Source organism: Tachysurus fulvidraco, chromosome 11, assembly GCF_022655615.1.
Source record: "Tachysurus fulvidraco isolate hzauxx_2018 chromosome 11, HZAU_PFXX_2.0, whole genome shotgun sequence".
Lineage (NCBI taxonomy): Eukaryota > Metazoa > Chordata > Actinopteri > Siluriformes > Bagridae > Tachysurus > Tachysurus fulvidraco.
Genome location: NC_062528.1, coordinates 14,498,654 through 14,515,183, shown reverse-complemented (window position 1 = coordinate 14,515,183; position 16,530 = coordinate 14,498,654). Strand labels below are relative to the sequence as shown.

The following is a 16,530-nucleotide window of genomic DNA, read 5'->3' as shown; positions in this document are numbered from 1 at the left end:
TTTAGGATGAAAATTTAGGAAAAGGTGCATCAGTGAGTTCAGTGTGAAGGGCGTTTTGGTCTGGTTAAAGCTTTGATGATCGGAGATCAGATTATAAGTGGGGTCTGATCGCGCTGTCTTTGATCTGAACAAGGAGCAGGATCCGGTGCGCGCTCTCTCTCTCTCGCTCTTCTCTCTCTCTCTCTGTCTGTTTCTCTCTCTCTCTAGGAGATAGATCTCTATCCTCTATGCTCGTCTCTCTCTCTCGCGCTCTCTGCTCTCGTCTCCTCTCTCTGTCTGTTTATCTCTCTCTCTCTCTCTCTCTCTCTCTCTCTCTCTCTCTCTCTCTCTCTTCTCTCTCTCTCTCTGTCTGTTTCTCTCTCTCTCTCTCTCTCTCTCTCTCTCTCTCTCTCTCTCTCTCTCTCTCTCTCTCTCTCTCTCTCTCTCCCTCCCTCCCCCCCCCTCCCTCTCTCACTGTCACTAACACACACACACTACAGAGGAATATACTGAAAGATCCTCCCGGACTACATTACTGATAAACAGACCCGAACTCAGGGACTCTATCACTTATGGTAAGACAATAAAATCTCTACAAAACTCTCTACAACAACACTTGAAAAGACACTTGCACTGTTTTAATTTTTTTTTTTTTGGTTTTGTTTTTGTTGAACCTTTAGGATGGAAATTGTAAAATGATCACTTTTAGATTTACTTTTGGAAACATTGCTTTGAATATCTATGAGTGCACAATAATGATCAACATGTGTTCGTTTTATTTATTTTGGTGGAAAACAAGGTAAATTAAATCATTTTAATATCAGCTCATCTCTTCTGTGTATTCTGTGGCTCTGGATAATAGTTTCAGCCACATGAGGTATATGAAAATGTAAATAATTAATAAATGTACACATTTTTATTATTGTATATATTTCATTGTTTTTTTTTTTCCCGGAAACCTCTGCTGCAAAAAATGAAATGAAATATATTTATAAAAATCTTTAAGTTTAATAGAAATGAAATGAAAACACATTTTTCACATCTTTTGACTATGCAAATATTGAAATTGGCATTACTATACATGTTTATATACATGTTAACATACATTGCACATATATTGTGTGTATTACGTGTATATTTATGCTTTGTATGTTTTTCTTTCATGTGGCGTTCTTTCATAATTGGAGTCGTGTTAATGTTGGATGTTAATGTACATGAGGATAACTTCAGCATGACTCTGGCATCAAGACTCAACCGCTTTCTTCTTCTGAAGACACTTTTCCTGCACTTATTACTAGTAGGTTTCACACACATCCCAGAAACTCTGATGTGTATGTGTAATAAATGTCAATAAAAGTCCAAAACAAATTAATTAGATTTAGATTTGTATGAAATATAGATTCATTTTTGATGCATGTTAACGGAAAGGTATTTGATCCTGACTCAAGATGCAGAAGTAAGTGTCATGACCATATTCCTCTAGGATTTAGCACAGCATGGAAATGATCCATATAATGGCTTTGATACGCTGTGTTGAAATGCTGGAATTCTTAACCATGGGAGATTGTGTTTTATATCCCTGTAAGGTTGCCATAATGGCAGAGGAAAGAAGAGCATGCAGCGAGCAGGAATACAAGGATCAGTTCGGGAACTGCATTGCCTGCAGGCAGTGTGATGCAGGACAAGAATTATCAAAGGTTTGACGTGTTTTGCTCTGTTTTTTGGCCTGTTTCATGTCTCTGAGATAATGTAGCAATATTTTTTGAAATAATTTATTTGCTTATTAGAAGGGCTTTAAATCACTAGTTGACTTCAGCTCAAAGTTTTTTATACGTTAAACAAAGTTCAAAATGTACAGCATTACAGTAATAAGATATAAGATGTAAGATATTGATATAACAAATTAGATATATTACATTTAAAAGAGATGAATTCGCCAGATTAATGTCTTGAAGTTTATGATGTGTCAGAAGCTTTACAAAAGTGTCTCTTAATAAATAGGCTCATTGAAAAAAATATAGCTTTAGAGATAGGATGTTGATGCTTTGAATAGTGTGTCCTACTTAATTATTTACCGCTTCCTTCTTGAAAAGAGAAGATAATACACTGCTGTCCTTTGTAGATTGTTGGCCACTCTTTAAACAGTTACACCCATACGCCTGGGTCTCATCTGATTCCTTTGCTTTTGTCGGCATTTTGAAAGACCCTTTTTAATTATTATTTTTTTTTTTATAAGGCCATGTTTTTTGTGAAGAGGAGCTGCTGTTCCACAGGTGTTAATTCATACACTTGTATTATAAACTTAAATAAGGGACATGAGAGTGACATAATTAGACTTTTTTTTAAGACTTTGGTACTCAAAAATGTGCACTTTAAACTGTTGTCAGTTTATAGCTATAAATAATATGGCTAAGATCAGTAGGTAGCTTCATTTCCCCATGGGAATTCCAGCTGGGTTTGCAGATCAGTATTATTTTTATGCTTCCTATAGTTTCCTGAAAATAGGCTTTTGTGTTTATTTGGTTTGGGATGAAACAGGGTAATTAGTTATATATTGTTTAAGATTAAAACGTATATGATTTTTACTGGGCAACACAGTGGTGCAGCAGGCAACATCACAGCTACAGGGTCCTTGTTTCTAATCTAAGCACAGTTTATTTTCTTTATGACGTTTCTGTAAATGTTCACTCTGTGTCCATGTGGGCTTCCTCTGGGTTCTCCAGTTTCCTCCCACATGCCAAGCTATGCCAAGTTTCCTTTCGGTGTGAATGGGTGTATGAATGGTGCCATGTGATGGACATGTGTCCCATGCCAACTGTTTCTGGTATAGGCTCTGGATCCACAATGACCTTTAACTTCCTTTACGTAATGATAAAATGTTTTATAATTTTCAATAACAGCAGCTCTGACAGTAATCCATAATGTGTGTATTCTAATACTTTATTGTTTCTATAGTAAAACAGTACGCAGCGACTTGCATGGCAGACCTACCACATAAACAGATTTAAACAATGTGGTATTACACAGTGAATTCAGTGTCAGCACTTTGTAACAGTCAGAAGTAAAGCTTTGCCTTTAGGATTTCAGACACTGCAAAGGCTTCAGGACAGCAGCTTTGTGGTTTCTTGGTAACATGACAAGCTGCATTTTTTCATCTTATTAACTCCAGAAGAGTGGGGAAAAAGAGAGCCTGGTCCGGGAAAGAAAGTTTTTAGCTGCAGTCATATATTACCAGAAACCATTTTCCACAGCAATGAATTTGAACGAAGTAGGGTAAAATGTACAATGTTTCATTCCTTAATAAATAAATCATAGTGTTGATAAATTTCTGGGTCATACAAGGAATAAACACTGAGACATGTTGTTATAGGAAAATAATCTCCCCATCGTAGATAATAGTATTTCCTGTTGTTTTATTAGTCTTGGGTATAAGATTATAATTTTGCTTATATACTAACATCATATACAATTTTTTAAGATTTTAAGATTATTTATTTAACCCTCAAGGGGAACTCTTAAAGGTACTGTGTTGAACCGTAACATTGTGTGTCTCTAACCCTTAAGCATACAAAGAACTCTTTTTAAATTGGAATAAAGTTTGGAAGAACTCACATTCCTCCTGTGTTTCATCAGTCCTGCAGATGTTCTGATTAGAACTGTTATTATCTAACATCTTCCATAAACATTTTTTCATTCCTACATCCATCTTGATACATCCTACTCCTAATCTTCTTACTAAAAGATTCACCACTGAGGATAGTTTAAAAAACAGAGCTCTACTTTTAATTCACACGTCATTGTGTCTCATTATGATAGATTAAGATCAAAATTAAAGCCATAAAAAAAGTCCTGTAACTCGATCAAAGTTCACCCTCAAGCTCTTTGAGAAGGCGTGTAAATTGACAGGTTTTTCAGTAATTGAGGGAGTTGGAGAATTCTGCAGGGCCTGAATAAAAGCCCTTTAAACATCAGTGTGTCTGAACACGCTCATGCTTCACCCAGTTTTCTCTTCAATTGCCCTACTTCCCTTTTTTTTTGCTTGACATCTTCACTACAGTCAGATTGCGAGATAGGAGCAGAATGATATCTTGTGGGTGCTGATTTAGAGAGTGCTAAGATTGTTCAGAGCTCATAGGTGGTGTTTTAAGTGAAACTGGCTTTTAGTTGGAGAACATTTTTATGCATCCTGACATAGAGCAGGTTTTTTTTATCATATGATATCGTTGTTTTTATTTTTTAGCGATTTGCACAAAATATCTACAGGTGGCAGTTTGAATTGGATGATATTGGATGATACAAATACACATGCACCTTAACCAAAAAAATGTTCTACATCTAGATTAATTAACATTTAATTTGGAGGTCAATAAACTGTCTAAGCCTTTTCTCAATGCAGCAAAAAGTCTCTAAAAAGACAAGTTAGCGTGGTTCCAGACTTGCTGCCGTTTATCTCCCCAGACATGGCACAGTGCCCATGAACAGAGCCAGGCTATACTTGTTTTCTTTCCTCTCTGTCTTTGTTGTTCAGCCCTCCCTCCCTGTTCCACAGTTAGCTGAAATGCCCCACTGAAGACAAGGGCCTTATATGGGACAGGCAGGCAGCAACAGCTGCCATTGTACTTTAACACCTCCGCCTGTGTGTTTTGCTGGGACAGTCTATGCCAAGAAGGCCAAATTGGGCTTCTTGGCTTCAGAGGCTGAAAAATGTCTGATTCCTGGTGTTCTGGCGTGGGTTCAGGGCAAATCTCCCATCATTTACTCTATCTGACAGGCCAGGAATCTGTGCCCACATTCAGAGCCCTGTGTGTGTGTCCAGGATGGGAAACAGTATCTGGGTGGAGAGAGAAGGCCACAGTTTGACACTGACCTTCAAGTTAATGATATATGATCCTGTGTGTAATGCAGCTCTGTGTGGTGGAAAATGTACTCTCACTAGAGAAAGGGCAGCTGGATGAGAAGACGCTACTGACTGATGTCATGCCACAGAGATCCTTTTACTTTCTTCTCAGCTATTCACATCCACTGGAACATGAAAACTGCTGCCTTTTTTATGATATGAATTAAGTGAACTGTATAGTGTATTTTTTAAGGTATGACGATCATTCACAGTTTGGAATCACAGACCAAAAGACATTTAATTATATTTTTTAAGATGTTCTCTTATATCTCTTATCGGCATGTGATATTATACAATAGAAACTAGGGACTCACAATATATCCGTCCTTTGATGAACTATATTTTTTTGCAAAGGAAACAATTACCCTAGATAAAGAGAAGATAAAAATGAACTCAATTATCTGCTAGATGTCATTAGACTATACAATATTTATATGAACTATAACCTATTATACCACAAACTGTGAACTTTAAATGGTTAAAAAATATGACGTGGCAAGCCGTACTGAATGCTCTATGTTCTGTTAGTTACATAATATGATTATTTCTTTACCAATATTTTGAGAATTAGCAATTCTATAACAATATGGTGATTAATATTGTATGTTTTGAATATCAACATTTGTTGTCACACTATAGTAATTAGGTTTTACAGAAATGTGTGAAAGCATAGTTTACCCATAAATATGGATCATGATTAATGCTAAAATGTAAAGACTAATTTGTACAGCAAATCTGGTCATTTAGCATTTGGAAAAACCTGTGCTTTTTCATGAAGCAGACAAAATACAGTCTGTTTTTTACAAACTGTGGTAGAAGACACTTAGGGTGCCATGTCATGATCAAGCTGCACAAATTATTGTTCCATTATAAAACAAAAACTAGCTAGGAATATGGCAAATATTATATGGAATGAGGGAAATGTTCTGCTCATTCAGTATTATCAGTTTGCTCACAAAAATATTACATGCAAATAAATGCCCTTTTGTAAACCTTAAATCCTTGGGGATTTTTTGAGTTCTGAATTTCCACATTTCTAAACTTCAAGCTAGTTTTAAAGTGTAAAATGTTGGAACGCACAAGTGCTACACTTTAGAAAAAAACATTTCCAGACATAGGAAAGATATTTACCTTTAACTATGATTCTATTGAGACACTATGATAACCACAGAACTGCACAGTTACTCTGTGAACCTTGATAAATATAGATCTTATATCCAGAAATATATCCATGAGGTTTTTCAGCTGTAGGCTATCTGCCATTAAAATAAATCATCAGACATGTTTTAGAGATTTTCTTAAAATGCTAATGTCACCTTTGATGTATAAACAACCATTCCCTTGCTCTTTAGTGTCTAAATCCTCCTTGTCAAAGAGACTTTGCTTTAGATGAAGGGAGGTCACATGCAGAAAAAAAACCCATACACAATAAACTCACACTAAACCAACAATAGACATCCCCGTGGGCCTTTCTCATTATAATGCCTAGTCTTTCACTGGCCCCAGAGCCGAAGGCTGCCCATGGATCCTAAGAGAGTCAGGGAGATTATTGCCAGTGTACGATGGAGTATGAAAAGAAGGACGGCTTTTGTTCGCTTGGAGATCTCGCGCACACCGGGATCATTATTTCATTGCTGACTCTTGTTAGTCCACATTGACGCTTTTTTGTAGTCTCCAACCCCCCTTTCTCCCTACACTGGCCTCTCTCACCGGTGGGATATCTTCCGTTAATCCCTGCAGGAATGTGGCTTCGGCTATGGAGAGGATGCCCATTGTGTGCCCTGCAAGGTTAGCCGCTTCAAAGAGGACCAAAGTTCGCAGAAGTGTAAACCATGCCTTGACTGTGCCAACCTCAACCGATTTCAGAAAGCCAACTGTTCCAGCACCAGGAACGCTGTGTGTGGTGAATGCCTGTCTGGGTGAGTCTTCTTAAATTTTTAGACTGATCCGATTTCCCCCCCCCAGATGTCTATATAAAGACACTAAAAACATTCAATCCAGATCTATATGTTCAATTAACCCATAGGGAAAAATGTCTTTTTCACATCTTTGTGCTCCCTACGAATTATCTCTGCCTCATATAGTAAAGTGTAAGAATCATGTAAATGTAGTGTTCCCTCAAGTGTTCCCTCTCTGGTCTGTGACTATCTGCAAGGTGGTATGAGTGATTGCAAATTGTGATTGGATTTTTTTTCTGAAAAGCTCTTTAAGGCCAAGAACTCACCCTCGAGCTTTAGCAAGGCATATAAAAGCCTTTTGAGGTTAAAGTTAAGGTCAGAACCAAGATACTAGAGTAAAGGAAAAGCCCAGACATGCACACAATGCTAAAGCATGTTAGACTTTTTACAAAGTAGTTCATAATGGTGCAAATATATCTCATCCCTCTAGAGTGCCAGTTCATTGCTGATTACCCCTAATTAAGTCAATTTCATGTCCACTTGGAGGAACTGTTCAGAACTTTTTTCCTCTTCTTTCTATATTGTAAAAGGTCAACACACATAGATGCTTATTCAATTCTGTACATGTCCCTACACATTGCAGGTTTTACAGGAAAACAAAGCTAAGTGGATTTCAAGACATGGAGTGTATCCCGTGTGGAGATCCACCACCCCCTTATGAGCCACATTGTAAGTACTCTAATAGAACTTGATTTATAAATCTCTCAATTGTTCTCTAAGGATGAGGTTTTCATTATATGACCCATCTGCACGATATATAGCTCTATTTTCCCCAAACATAAACTGTCAGAACTATCAAAGAACCTTATTTTGAGTTTCTTGAAATCTGCTTTTACATCTCAGCAGCATTACACTGACCTTACTTTCTGTCATTTCTTGTTATCATCTGCTCCTTTTAGACATCGATGTGCATAATGTGTCATTTAATACCCCTCAGCTATATAAAACATGCTTATTTATTAATTCTTGACCTTCTCACCATTGTGAGTTAATAAATTGTGATCCAAATCTGCTGTATCAGTGTGTTCTCAATTAACAAACGTACTAAACATTGTTCCGATATTGGCTAGCTGTTTTTGTGCTAGCTACGTTGTTCAGTCACACGCAGCTTTACAGAGGAAATCAATCAGTCGTATTAAAAGAAAATATACAATTACACATCAACAGTATTTATTCATTCTTTAGAGCATCATGCAGTAGCGCTAATGAGTCTCGTTGTACCATAACTGAGTTACAATGTGGAATCAGGTGTCTTTCATTGCTACAGGAGATTTGAACTATGTTAAACTCCTCATAATCGAGTGTGACTTCCTGAAGGCTCAGGAGTGAGCAGCTGCTTCTTGTGCAGATTTTGGCAGTGTGTAAGAGAGAGAATTTGAGCCAGGTTTAGCAAGCCTTTGTTAGATACATAGGCTAAACCACAGCACTCTTGCTTCTGAACTTAATGTAAGCTGTCTCTTACAGAATCTTATAACTTCATGTTGTGTTGACAGAGGTTGATAAAGAAAAATGTAGTCAAGGTACCAGATGCACATTTGTGGGAGTTTGTCTTCACACATGCCCGATTCTAGAGACTCACAATTCAATCGAAGCCAAAACAAAATCACAGAGGATGAACAGCCCACCTTTACTTTTCTGCCCTGCTATCTGACACAAAGTGGTGAAAACGTAAAGGCCAGATTACTTTAATCACAGCGTGCAGGCCTGAGGCTAGCACACAGCTGCGCACATAGGCCTGTTTTTAGAGATCATAAATCTGAACCCACTCCAGTCTCTCCATCTCAGGAACAGGGGGAGGAAAACAGAGAGGCATTTTATGGATTCTTCAGGCTGCTTTAATGTATTGCATCTGCTGTTGTCTCTTCTTGTCACGAGAGAACTCTAAATATTTGGCAAGACTCGTATCCAGTTGTCCCGTCTAGCCAAATGAACCGATGTTAAGCCAGATGTGAAGCCAGTGGTTACATGAGACCTATGGTTAAGGTGATAAGATGTAAAACTAATAAAAATAGGCATCGAATGTCTTTATTTTCGTGTTCTAAATATATATATATATATATATATATATATATATATATATATATATATATATATATATATATATATATATATATAAAGACAAGACATGATTTAAAACTGTTGGAATGAGGTCATGTTTTGGAATAATGGTTTTCATACTTGAACAAATCTGAATGAGTTCACAAAGGCCTTGATACTGGGAACATGAACAGTGCAAAGCAGAGATGTTCTCTTGGACTGTAAAACATTCTGTTTCCAAATATGTTTTAATAATGTTCTTGGCACATTTCAATTGTCTCTAATAGAGACGTTCATGCTCCTTCATGTAAGCTCTCATCCAGTGAATATCTGATAAACACTGAAGCCTGTAACCTTAATATACAGTACAGAATGCTCACAGGTATAGATGGCTAAAACAAATGAGATAAAATAACATCTATTTTACAAGTAAAATACTAGAGATGGTTTTCCTATTAATAATTAATCTGGAGTGTCATAGTCATCCATTGCCAGGCCTTCATTTGGACATTTTGTCAACCTCAAGTGCATGTGTATGAGTTTGGCATTCTCCAAAGTCAACAGCCGCAGCGCACATATCAAAAGGAGTAGTCTATTGGCATTGAGGCCAGCTGATAAGATCAGCAGGTGAGATCTCTTCAATGGGCCAGCCTTTGTCTGTTTGCTGCAGCTGTGTGGGAGCTGATAACACTGGGAGAGGTTTGGATTTAGAGAGAGGGAGAGAGAGGGAGAGATGGAGAGAGAGGGAGAGATGGATAGAGAGAGAGAGAGAGAGAGAGAGAGAGAGAGAGAGAGAGAGAGAGAGAGAGAGAGAGAGAGAGATGGGGAGGGAACTGAGAGGAGAACAGCTGGGACAGATTTGCTGGGACAGAGAGACAGCAGTTTGGACTGAAGTCCCTGTCATTGTCATGCCTGTTTAATAAGCAAACATTTACGTAATAGGCGAAGAATTCCTATGGCAGTGAGAGAACAAAACTTTTCAGTATTCTCTACTTCTGTTCCTGGCAGCGTCCCTGTGTATCTTTTCCCCCTCTGTTTTTCAGCATCTTTATTTTACATATAGTTTTCTCATTCTCACCTTTTATAAATTCTGTCAATATACAGTAGTGTTCAGTTTTGTAGAGATAACAGTCTCCCATTCCTTTAAAAGTCGAGACAAATGAGTGTTTAATTAGACATAAAGACATAAATAAAAATGTTAAGATTTTACAGATGTACAAATTTTAATTGAAGCTACCGAGATTAGCTTGAATTAATTAATTCATACTAAATTAAACACAGGTTTAAGGATTATTATCTTGAATTAGATTGTTTTTAATGGAGCACATTGTGTTTGCATCTTTGAGAAAAAAGCTTAAAAAAAGTCTATCATCAGGAGGTCACAAGTTTAAATCCTGACATCTAAGTTTAAATGTATTTACATATTTATCTACCAGCTAAAAATGAAATGAGGATACATTCTGTGACAAAATCTCAGAAAGAGAATCTCAGGTTTTGAAAGAGACTGTTATAAAGGTACAATGTTGTTGTACTTATTATATATATATATATATAATGGAAATTGAGGTATGAAAATTTATTTAAAAAAATAAAAAACACTTTTTGTCATGACAGTGAATAAACAACTATGAACCCTTACACACAAAATGTTGATTATACAGTACATATATTTGTCTACTAACATTTTTTAACTTTTCTATATACTTTTTCTTTTTAACTCCACATCATATTACCTTTGAACAGATTGTGTATTGTTTACAGTTCTATGTTGAAAGAGTTTGAATTTGCAAAAGGCCAAGCCCAAATTTACTCTGTGATTAATGTGTTCAAAAACAAATAAAGAATGGTTGTGTGCATCCATTGAAAATCCCTTAAATAAATAATCGGTTAATATTTAACCTCATTAGATACCGACAATAGTCTTACACAAAGCAGCTTCAAAGCACCTTATCTTTTTCTATCAAATGCATGGTTAATGCTTTGAAACACTGAAGGCGGACAAAATGATGGAAATGCCACATGAAAGAAGGCTACATTATGAAGGGACTGAAAACATACAGTATTCTCTAATATAAACAAGAATTTCAAAGCTTGTGCAGAGAATTGATGAGAAATGATGAGAATTGCTTACGCTGCAGGTGTACGACAGCCACAGCAACCAGAAGCAGTTTACTGTGTTAGGATAGACTGTGAGCAGAATTGTAATGCCCTATTCAGAGAAGAAAAAGTGGCCTTGATAAGAAGAGCAGAATTCACTGAGATGGATACATACATTTCCTTAAATGATCAGAAATTTTGCATTTAAAAACAAGCATATTTTTGCTGATAAACTGATGTATCGGGTCTTCTGACACAATAAAAATTACCTAGAGATGTTACGATGTTGGCCAGAATGTCTTCAAAGAAAGCTCTGCATTTTTCTAGAGCATGTGACAGGAAAATTATGCTGTCAATCAAATATTGTGACCTTTCTTTAATTGGTCTTGCTTGAACTGAATTCTAGATTTGACACAAAGGTATTCATGTAATTCGGGCGTTTTCCCCACTGTTTTGCTCAGAGTAATGATGCGTACGGTTATGGGGAAGGGAAAGTTCTAGAGCATGAGGACATGGAGGGAGTGAATAACATGTGGCAGATGTTTTCTAATGTTCTGCGTACATTCCCTCACTCTGTCTGTACAGATGCTTAATAACTGAGTCGTCAGACCGGCAAGTAAAGGCCCGACTGCCCTGGGGTTAGGGGTGAACACTCATCTCAGACTAAGAATGTGCTCCCCCAAGTCCCCTAGAGCTTAATTCATAGTCTGAATTTTGAGAAGAATGAATCATGAGCAGTGGCATTATAGGAGCATGCATTTTAACTTGGATATAATGTGTCAAATAGATATTTAAATAGAAAATAGCTTAAAATAGCTTAAAATAGAAATTATTAAATACTTGTACTTAGAACTGAAACTATTTTTGTTTTCTCATGATTCTCAGGCATTGGACGTGTGAATCTGGTGCCCATCCCTTCAACAGTGACGAGCCCCAGAGACATGGCACTGGCTGCAGTCATCTGCAGCGCTCTGGCCACTGTCCTCATGGCTCTGTTTATCCTTTGCATCATCTACTGCAAGAGACAGCTTCTGGAAAAAAAGCCCGGTGAGTAAAATGAACTGACAAGACAATTCTTCTGAAAACATTTCTAAAATATAGACACTGAAACCATTTCTTAGTTAGATTTATTAACTTAAACCTATCGAAAAATAATTTACATGTGAGATTTGTAAATAGTTACTTTTCTGTCCTGAAAGGACCCATGTAAACACATTTTCAAAATCTGTAACGTCACATGCATGACTCACGTGTTGTAAAAAACGTTTGCAAGACTATTATTACAGTTGCTGTGAGCTGCTCATGATGAGGGTAATAAGGCTGTTGTTGCACTTGTTACTGGTTACTCCTTACTGCTGAGAGATACGGACGAGGACGGCAGTGACTTGCACATATATCATGATCTGTTATGTAGGAAAAAAATGATGAAATCTGTTATATATTATATCGGAAACAATTTCTTTTCCGCCACACCTTCAGGAGTAAATCTTTATGCATACAGTAAATACAATAACTGAATATAGAGGTACAATTTTAGATATAATTCTAGTCTTATGTGGATTATAGTATTGTAATAAACTCTTTAATTTAATGTTACAGCATCGCTCAGATCTCAGGATGGTTCCTTGATTGGAGCTGAGTTGTCGTATTTGGATCGACGACAAGCACTGGACTTTTCCCAGCGGTCCTGCTGCTACTGTCAGCACATCCCTGAGCAAACGTGTGGTGAGTTGCTGTGATGTACACAATTACCACAAAATACTGTGTAGTGAATATGGCTTTAGCTTTTGTATGGCTGTCATATTGCAATATAATTGTACAATATATTTGTGTTAATTAGCAGGTCCTGTGCATCTGCTTCCCTCCGTGTGCTGTGAAGACACATGTGGCCAGAGACTTGGCCGAGACAACAGTCCCTTTCAGTCACAAAGCAGTCTGAACGAGAGGTATGAGGTTATAAGAACCAGTCGTGTGTGATACAGAATGATTGGTTATCTTTAACCTGATTAGTTTTGTTGTGGCATCATTTCCATGGTTTATGGTTGATTCCATTGATGGGGTGATATTGGTAGGACAATATGGGATGACAAGCCTGTTACTGATAGTAGAGAAGAAAATTATTGATTTAAAAATACCTATATTAAATTGTCCTTATTGTCTGTATGGATGCATGATTGTCTTCTAAACAACTAACCTGATTATATTCAGCCCTGTAATTCAATTAAGCTCAAAACACAGCCATTGTCAGCAAAACAAAACAAATATTAAGCTTTTGTTGATAAATATGTACTGGTTAAATTCATGCTTTACGTTACATGTTTTAGATTTACAATGTCTAAATGACACCTTCTTTATGGTGGAATCACTCAGACACTGCATTCAAGATTCATATTTGATTTACGGGTTCTCCAGAAATCCAGTTAATATCCCGGTTTTAAACAGATATTAGAAGACTACAGATCTATACAAATGCATTTTCCTGTCATGTTTCACATGCTCTTACACTTCTTTCATTTTTTATCCCAGACTTGTACGGCAGTCAGCATGGAACAGCCAGTGTGATTTCGAACAAGCTGCTGAACCTCTTCCTGTGGAGTTCTCAGAGGAATTACCACTCATGGAGAAGGCAGTGGACAGGACTCATCTCAGGCTACAGCCCACAAATAGCAGCAACTCTTCCTCTGAGGAAGATATGGACGAACTAAGCTCCACTAAGCTCTCTTCCGAGCTTTTACAGGATGGCAGCTGTTTGGTAGAGCAACATCTGTCTACAGTGGAAGGTAATTGCTCCATGAATGCACATATTTCAGTCACATAGCTATTTGCTAATAGACAGTAATGGGAAGCTACCTTGCAATTGCATCTCATCAATCTACAGCCAAACAACCATTTTGATAAGATAGCCAACATTTCAGTTACATTGACCATTTACCAAGCAAAAAGCAACTTTATTTCTATATATTTCTACAAAAAGCAACTATATTTTGACCATTTTATATTTATTGTCTAAACAGGAATATACCTGTACTTAACACCTAACACTGTCACTCCTGATTAGAAAACTGTTGAAAGTTAGCTTGAAATAACTCCATAGCTTCATTTTACCTCTTCAAGATAACCAGAAAATTGAGCTTTCATCCTCTGCTTCGTCAGCACAGTTTGATGAAAGTGCACCTTTAATGCGAAAATTATTTTCATGGTAAAAGAGCAAAATGGCTGTGTGAGAGCAAAAGAAAAGGAGAACAGTAGACAGAGATCTTTTGAAAGTTAAGAGCAGAGGAGAGCGTATTTAACAGCCATTCTGTCTGGCCACTTTGACAAAGTGCCTTTGGCAAAAAATATCAAACACCAAAGTAACAAATGATTAAATTTTCCCTTGGAAATAACCGTTCATTTGAAGGTGTGAAACATCTTGGTTTGTAAAAACATCACATTTCATTACAGTTTCTTTCATTCATTCATTCATTCATTTTCTACCGCTTATCTGAACTATTCTCGGATCACGGGGAGCCTGTGCCTATCTCAGGCGTCATCAAGCATCAAGGCAGGATACACCCTGGATGAAGTGCCAACCCATACACACACACTATCATTCACTCACGCAATCACACACACACTACGGACAATTTTTCCAGAGATGCCAATCAACCTACAGTACCATGCATGTCTTTGGACCGGGGGAGGAAACCCTCCCTGCAGCACGGGGAGAACATGCAAACTCCACACACCCAAGGCGGAGGCGGGAATCGAACCCCCAACCCTTAGAGGTGTGAGGCAAACGTGCTAAACTACTAACCATGGAAAGAATCCCTAAATTAACTCTCTCCTAGAAGTGTAGTGTTATATGTGCATTATAAAAGACTAAAAACTTAGGAATTGTTATTATTCTAATCAGGTTTTGTTTTCTTAAGGCTTTTTCATGAATATTTGTTCTTCCTCTGTAGAGTGACCTGGCTTTATCTAGCTCACGTTCATCCCTGAGAACTGCCCTGGATGTGAAAAGGAGGCACCGAGGAAGATTCCAGCTCAGATTATATGAGGCCACACACACACATGCACATCCTGAAAGCCAGGTGATGTGGTCTATCTCCCCAGCAGCCAGTGGCCCATGGTTATCCAGCTTAAATCAGACCAGACGCTGTACATAAACATTATCATGACCCATAAAATACCCAAAACAGACTGGGGAACCCAAACAATCAACAGAAAAATCTTCCCCACACTGAATTGGACGTGACCTGTAAAGAGTTATGATATGAAGCTGAATCGGATTTTTTTTTTTTTAATTGCAAACAGGACTTTCTGCATGGAAATATTTTGAAGACCCATGACTGTAAAAAATCTGAACACAACTGAAAGACATTGCTGTGGCATTTTCTAGTTTCTTTACCCTCTTGTAGATACTGTATTATAGAAAATAGAAGGATAATATTTTTCTAATGTAGATAGTCCAAGGTCACATTTTCATAATTACAGTTAACGAGCACTTGAATTCATTGCTGAAAGTAAGGAACTTTATTGCTCTTCATATTTGTAAATAAATAAGCAATGATCACGGAATTGAACAAGAGTCATACATACATGAAAATCTATTTTAAATTTAATAAACTTTTACAAACATAAATCGATACAAAAATGTGAAGCTCTGGAATTTACCTGGAATTTAATGTTGTTGGTTATGGTCTGTACAGCAGTCTGCAATCTACAGCAGTTTCTTTTTTTATTAAGTCTAAAGGATTTTCTGGAAATCCCCAGAAAATTCTCAACAAGAATATTACAATAAAAAGAACAAAAAAAGTATATATATATATATATATATATATATATATATATATATATATATATATATATATATATATATATATATAAAAACAAAAAAAAAACAACCAACCAACCAAACAAACAAAAAAAAATAATTTAACCCTTTCATACACAGTGTTAATACTTATGAGCAGTCAATTTAAGGCTGTTTGGAGGAAAATATTAATGATACAGTAAATTATACCTTATAAAAAAAAAAAAAGGTACAGTAATGGACTTGAGACCGTTACTGTAAATGAACATGAACGATCCAGCCTTTTTTCTCTGGTTCATCTTTACAATCTTTATACACTAAATAATCCCAACTTAATGGAAATGGATTTTATTATCACCGTAGATTTTATTTAAACAACATTTATTTTTTTTTTGTTTGTTTATTTGAAGATTCTATTGCTATATTAATTCCAGGTCTAATACATATTTTTAAACAGCTTGTGCATGAAAGGGCTAATAGGTGCTTATTAACTTTAATGACACTTCTGAGGTATTTAGGGAACATTCCAGAGGTGCTTTGTAGAAGGGTGATAAAGCTAGTATGGAGTTTGTGATCACATGTCTGGGGCTGTGAGTTAAGGAGGTGACCATGATAATGATGAAAGGATGGAGATTATTTAACAAACAAACAAACAAACAAAAAATTAACAATCACAAACTTGACCAGTTGTTAATTGTGATAAGTCCCTTAAATTCCACTAGGAATTTAAAACTGTATATCAGGTTTTTGGAAGAAAAACAAAAAAC

The 16,530-nt window shown here is 36.7% G+C and overlaps 1 protein-coding gene across 2 annotated transcripts; it reads left to right on the top strand.

Annotated features, from left to right (window-relative positions):
• Positions 1-397: 397 nt before the first annotated feature.
• tnfrsf19 (tumor necrosis factor receptor superfamily, member 19) lies at positions 398-15,754 on the top strand. Of its 2 annotated transcripts, none has more exons than XM_027147791.2 (10): positions 398-554; positions 1,167-1,276; positions 1,566-1,676; positions 6,617-6,795; positions 7,418-7,503; positions 11,854-12,015; positions 12,568-12,693; positions 12,812-12,914; positions 13,495-13,748; positions 14,913-15,754. In XM_027147791.2, the coding sequence occupies exons 2-10, from the start codon at positions 1,175-1,177 to the stop codon at positions 14,915-14,917; spliced, it is 1,128 nt and encodes a 375-aa protein (XP_027003592.1). In that variant the 5' UTR covers positions 398-554; positions 1,167-1,174; the 3' UTR covers positions 14,918-15,754. The 2 variants fall into 2 exon arrangements, with proteins under 2 accessions (XP_027003592.1, XP_027003591.1); XM_027147790.2 differs by having other exon boundaries at positions 12,809-12,914.
• Positions 15,755-16,530: the final 776 nt, after the last annotated feature.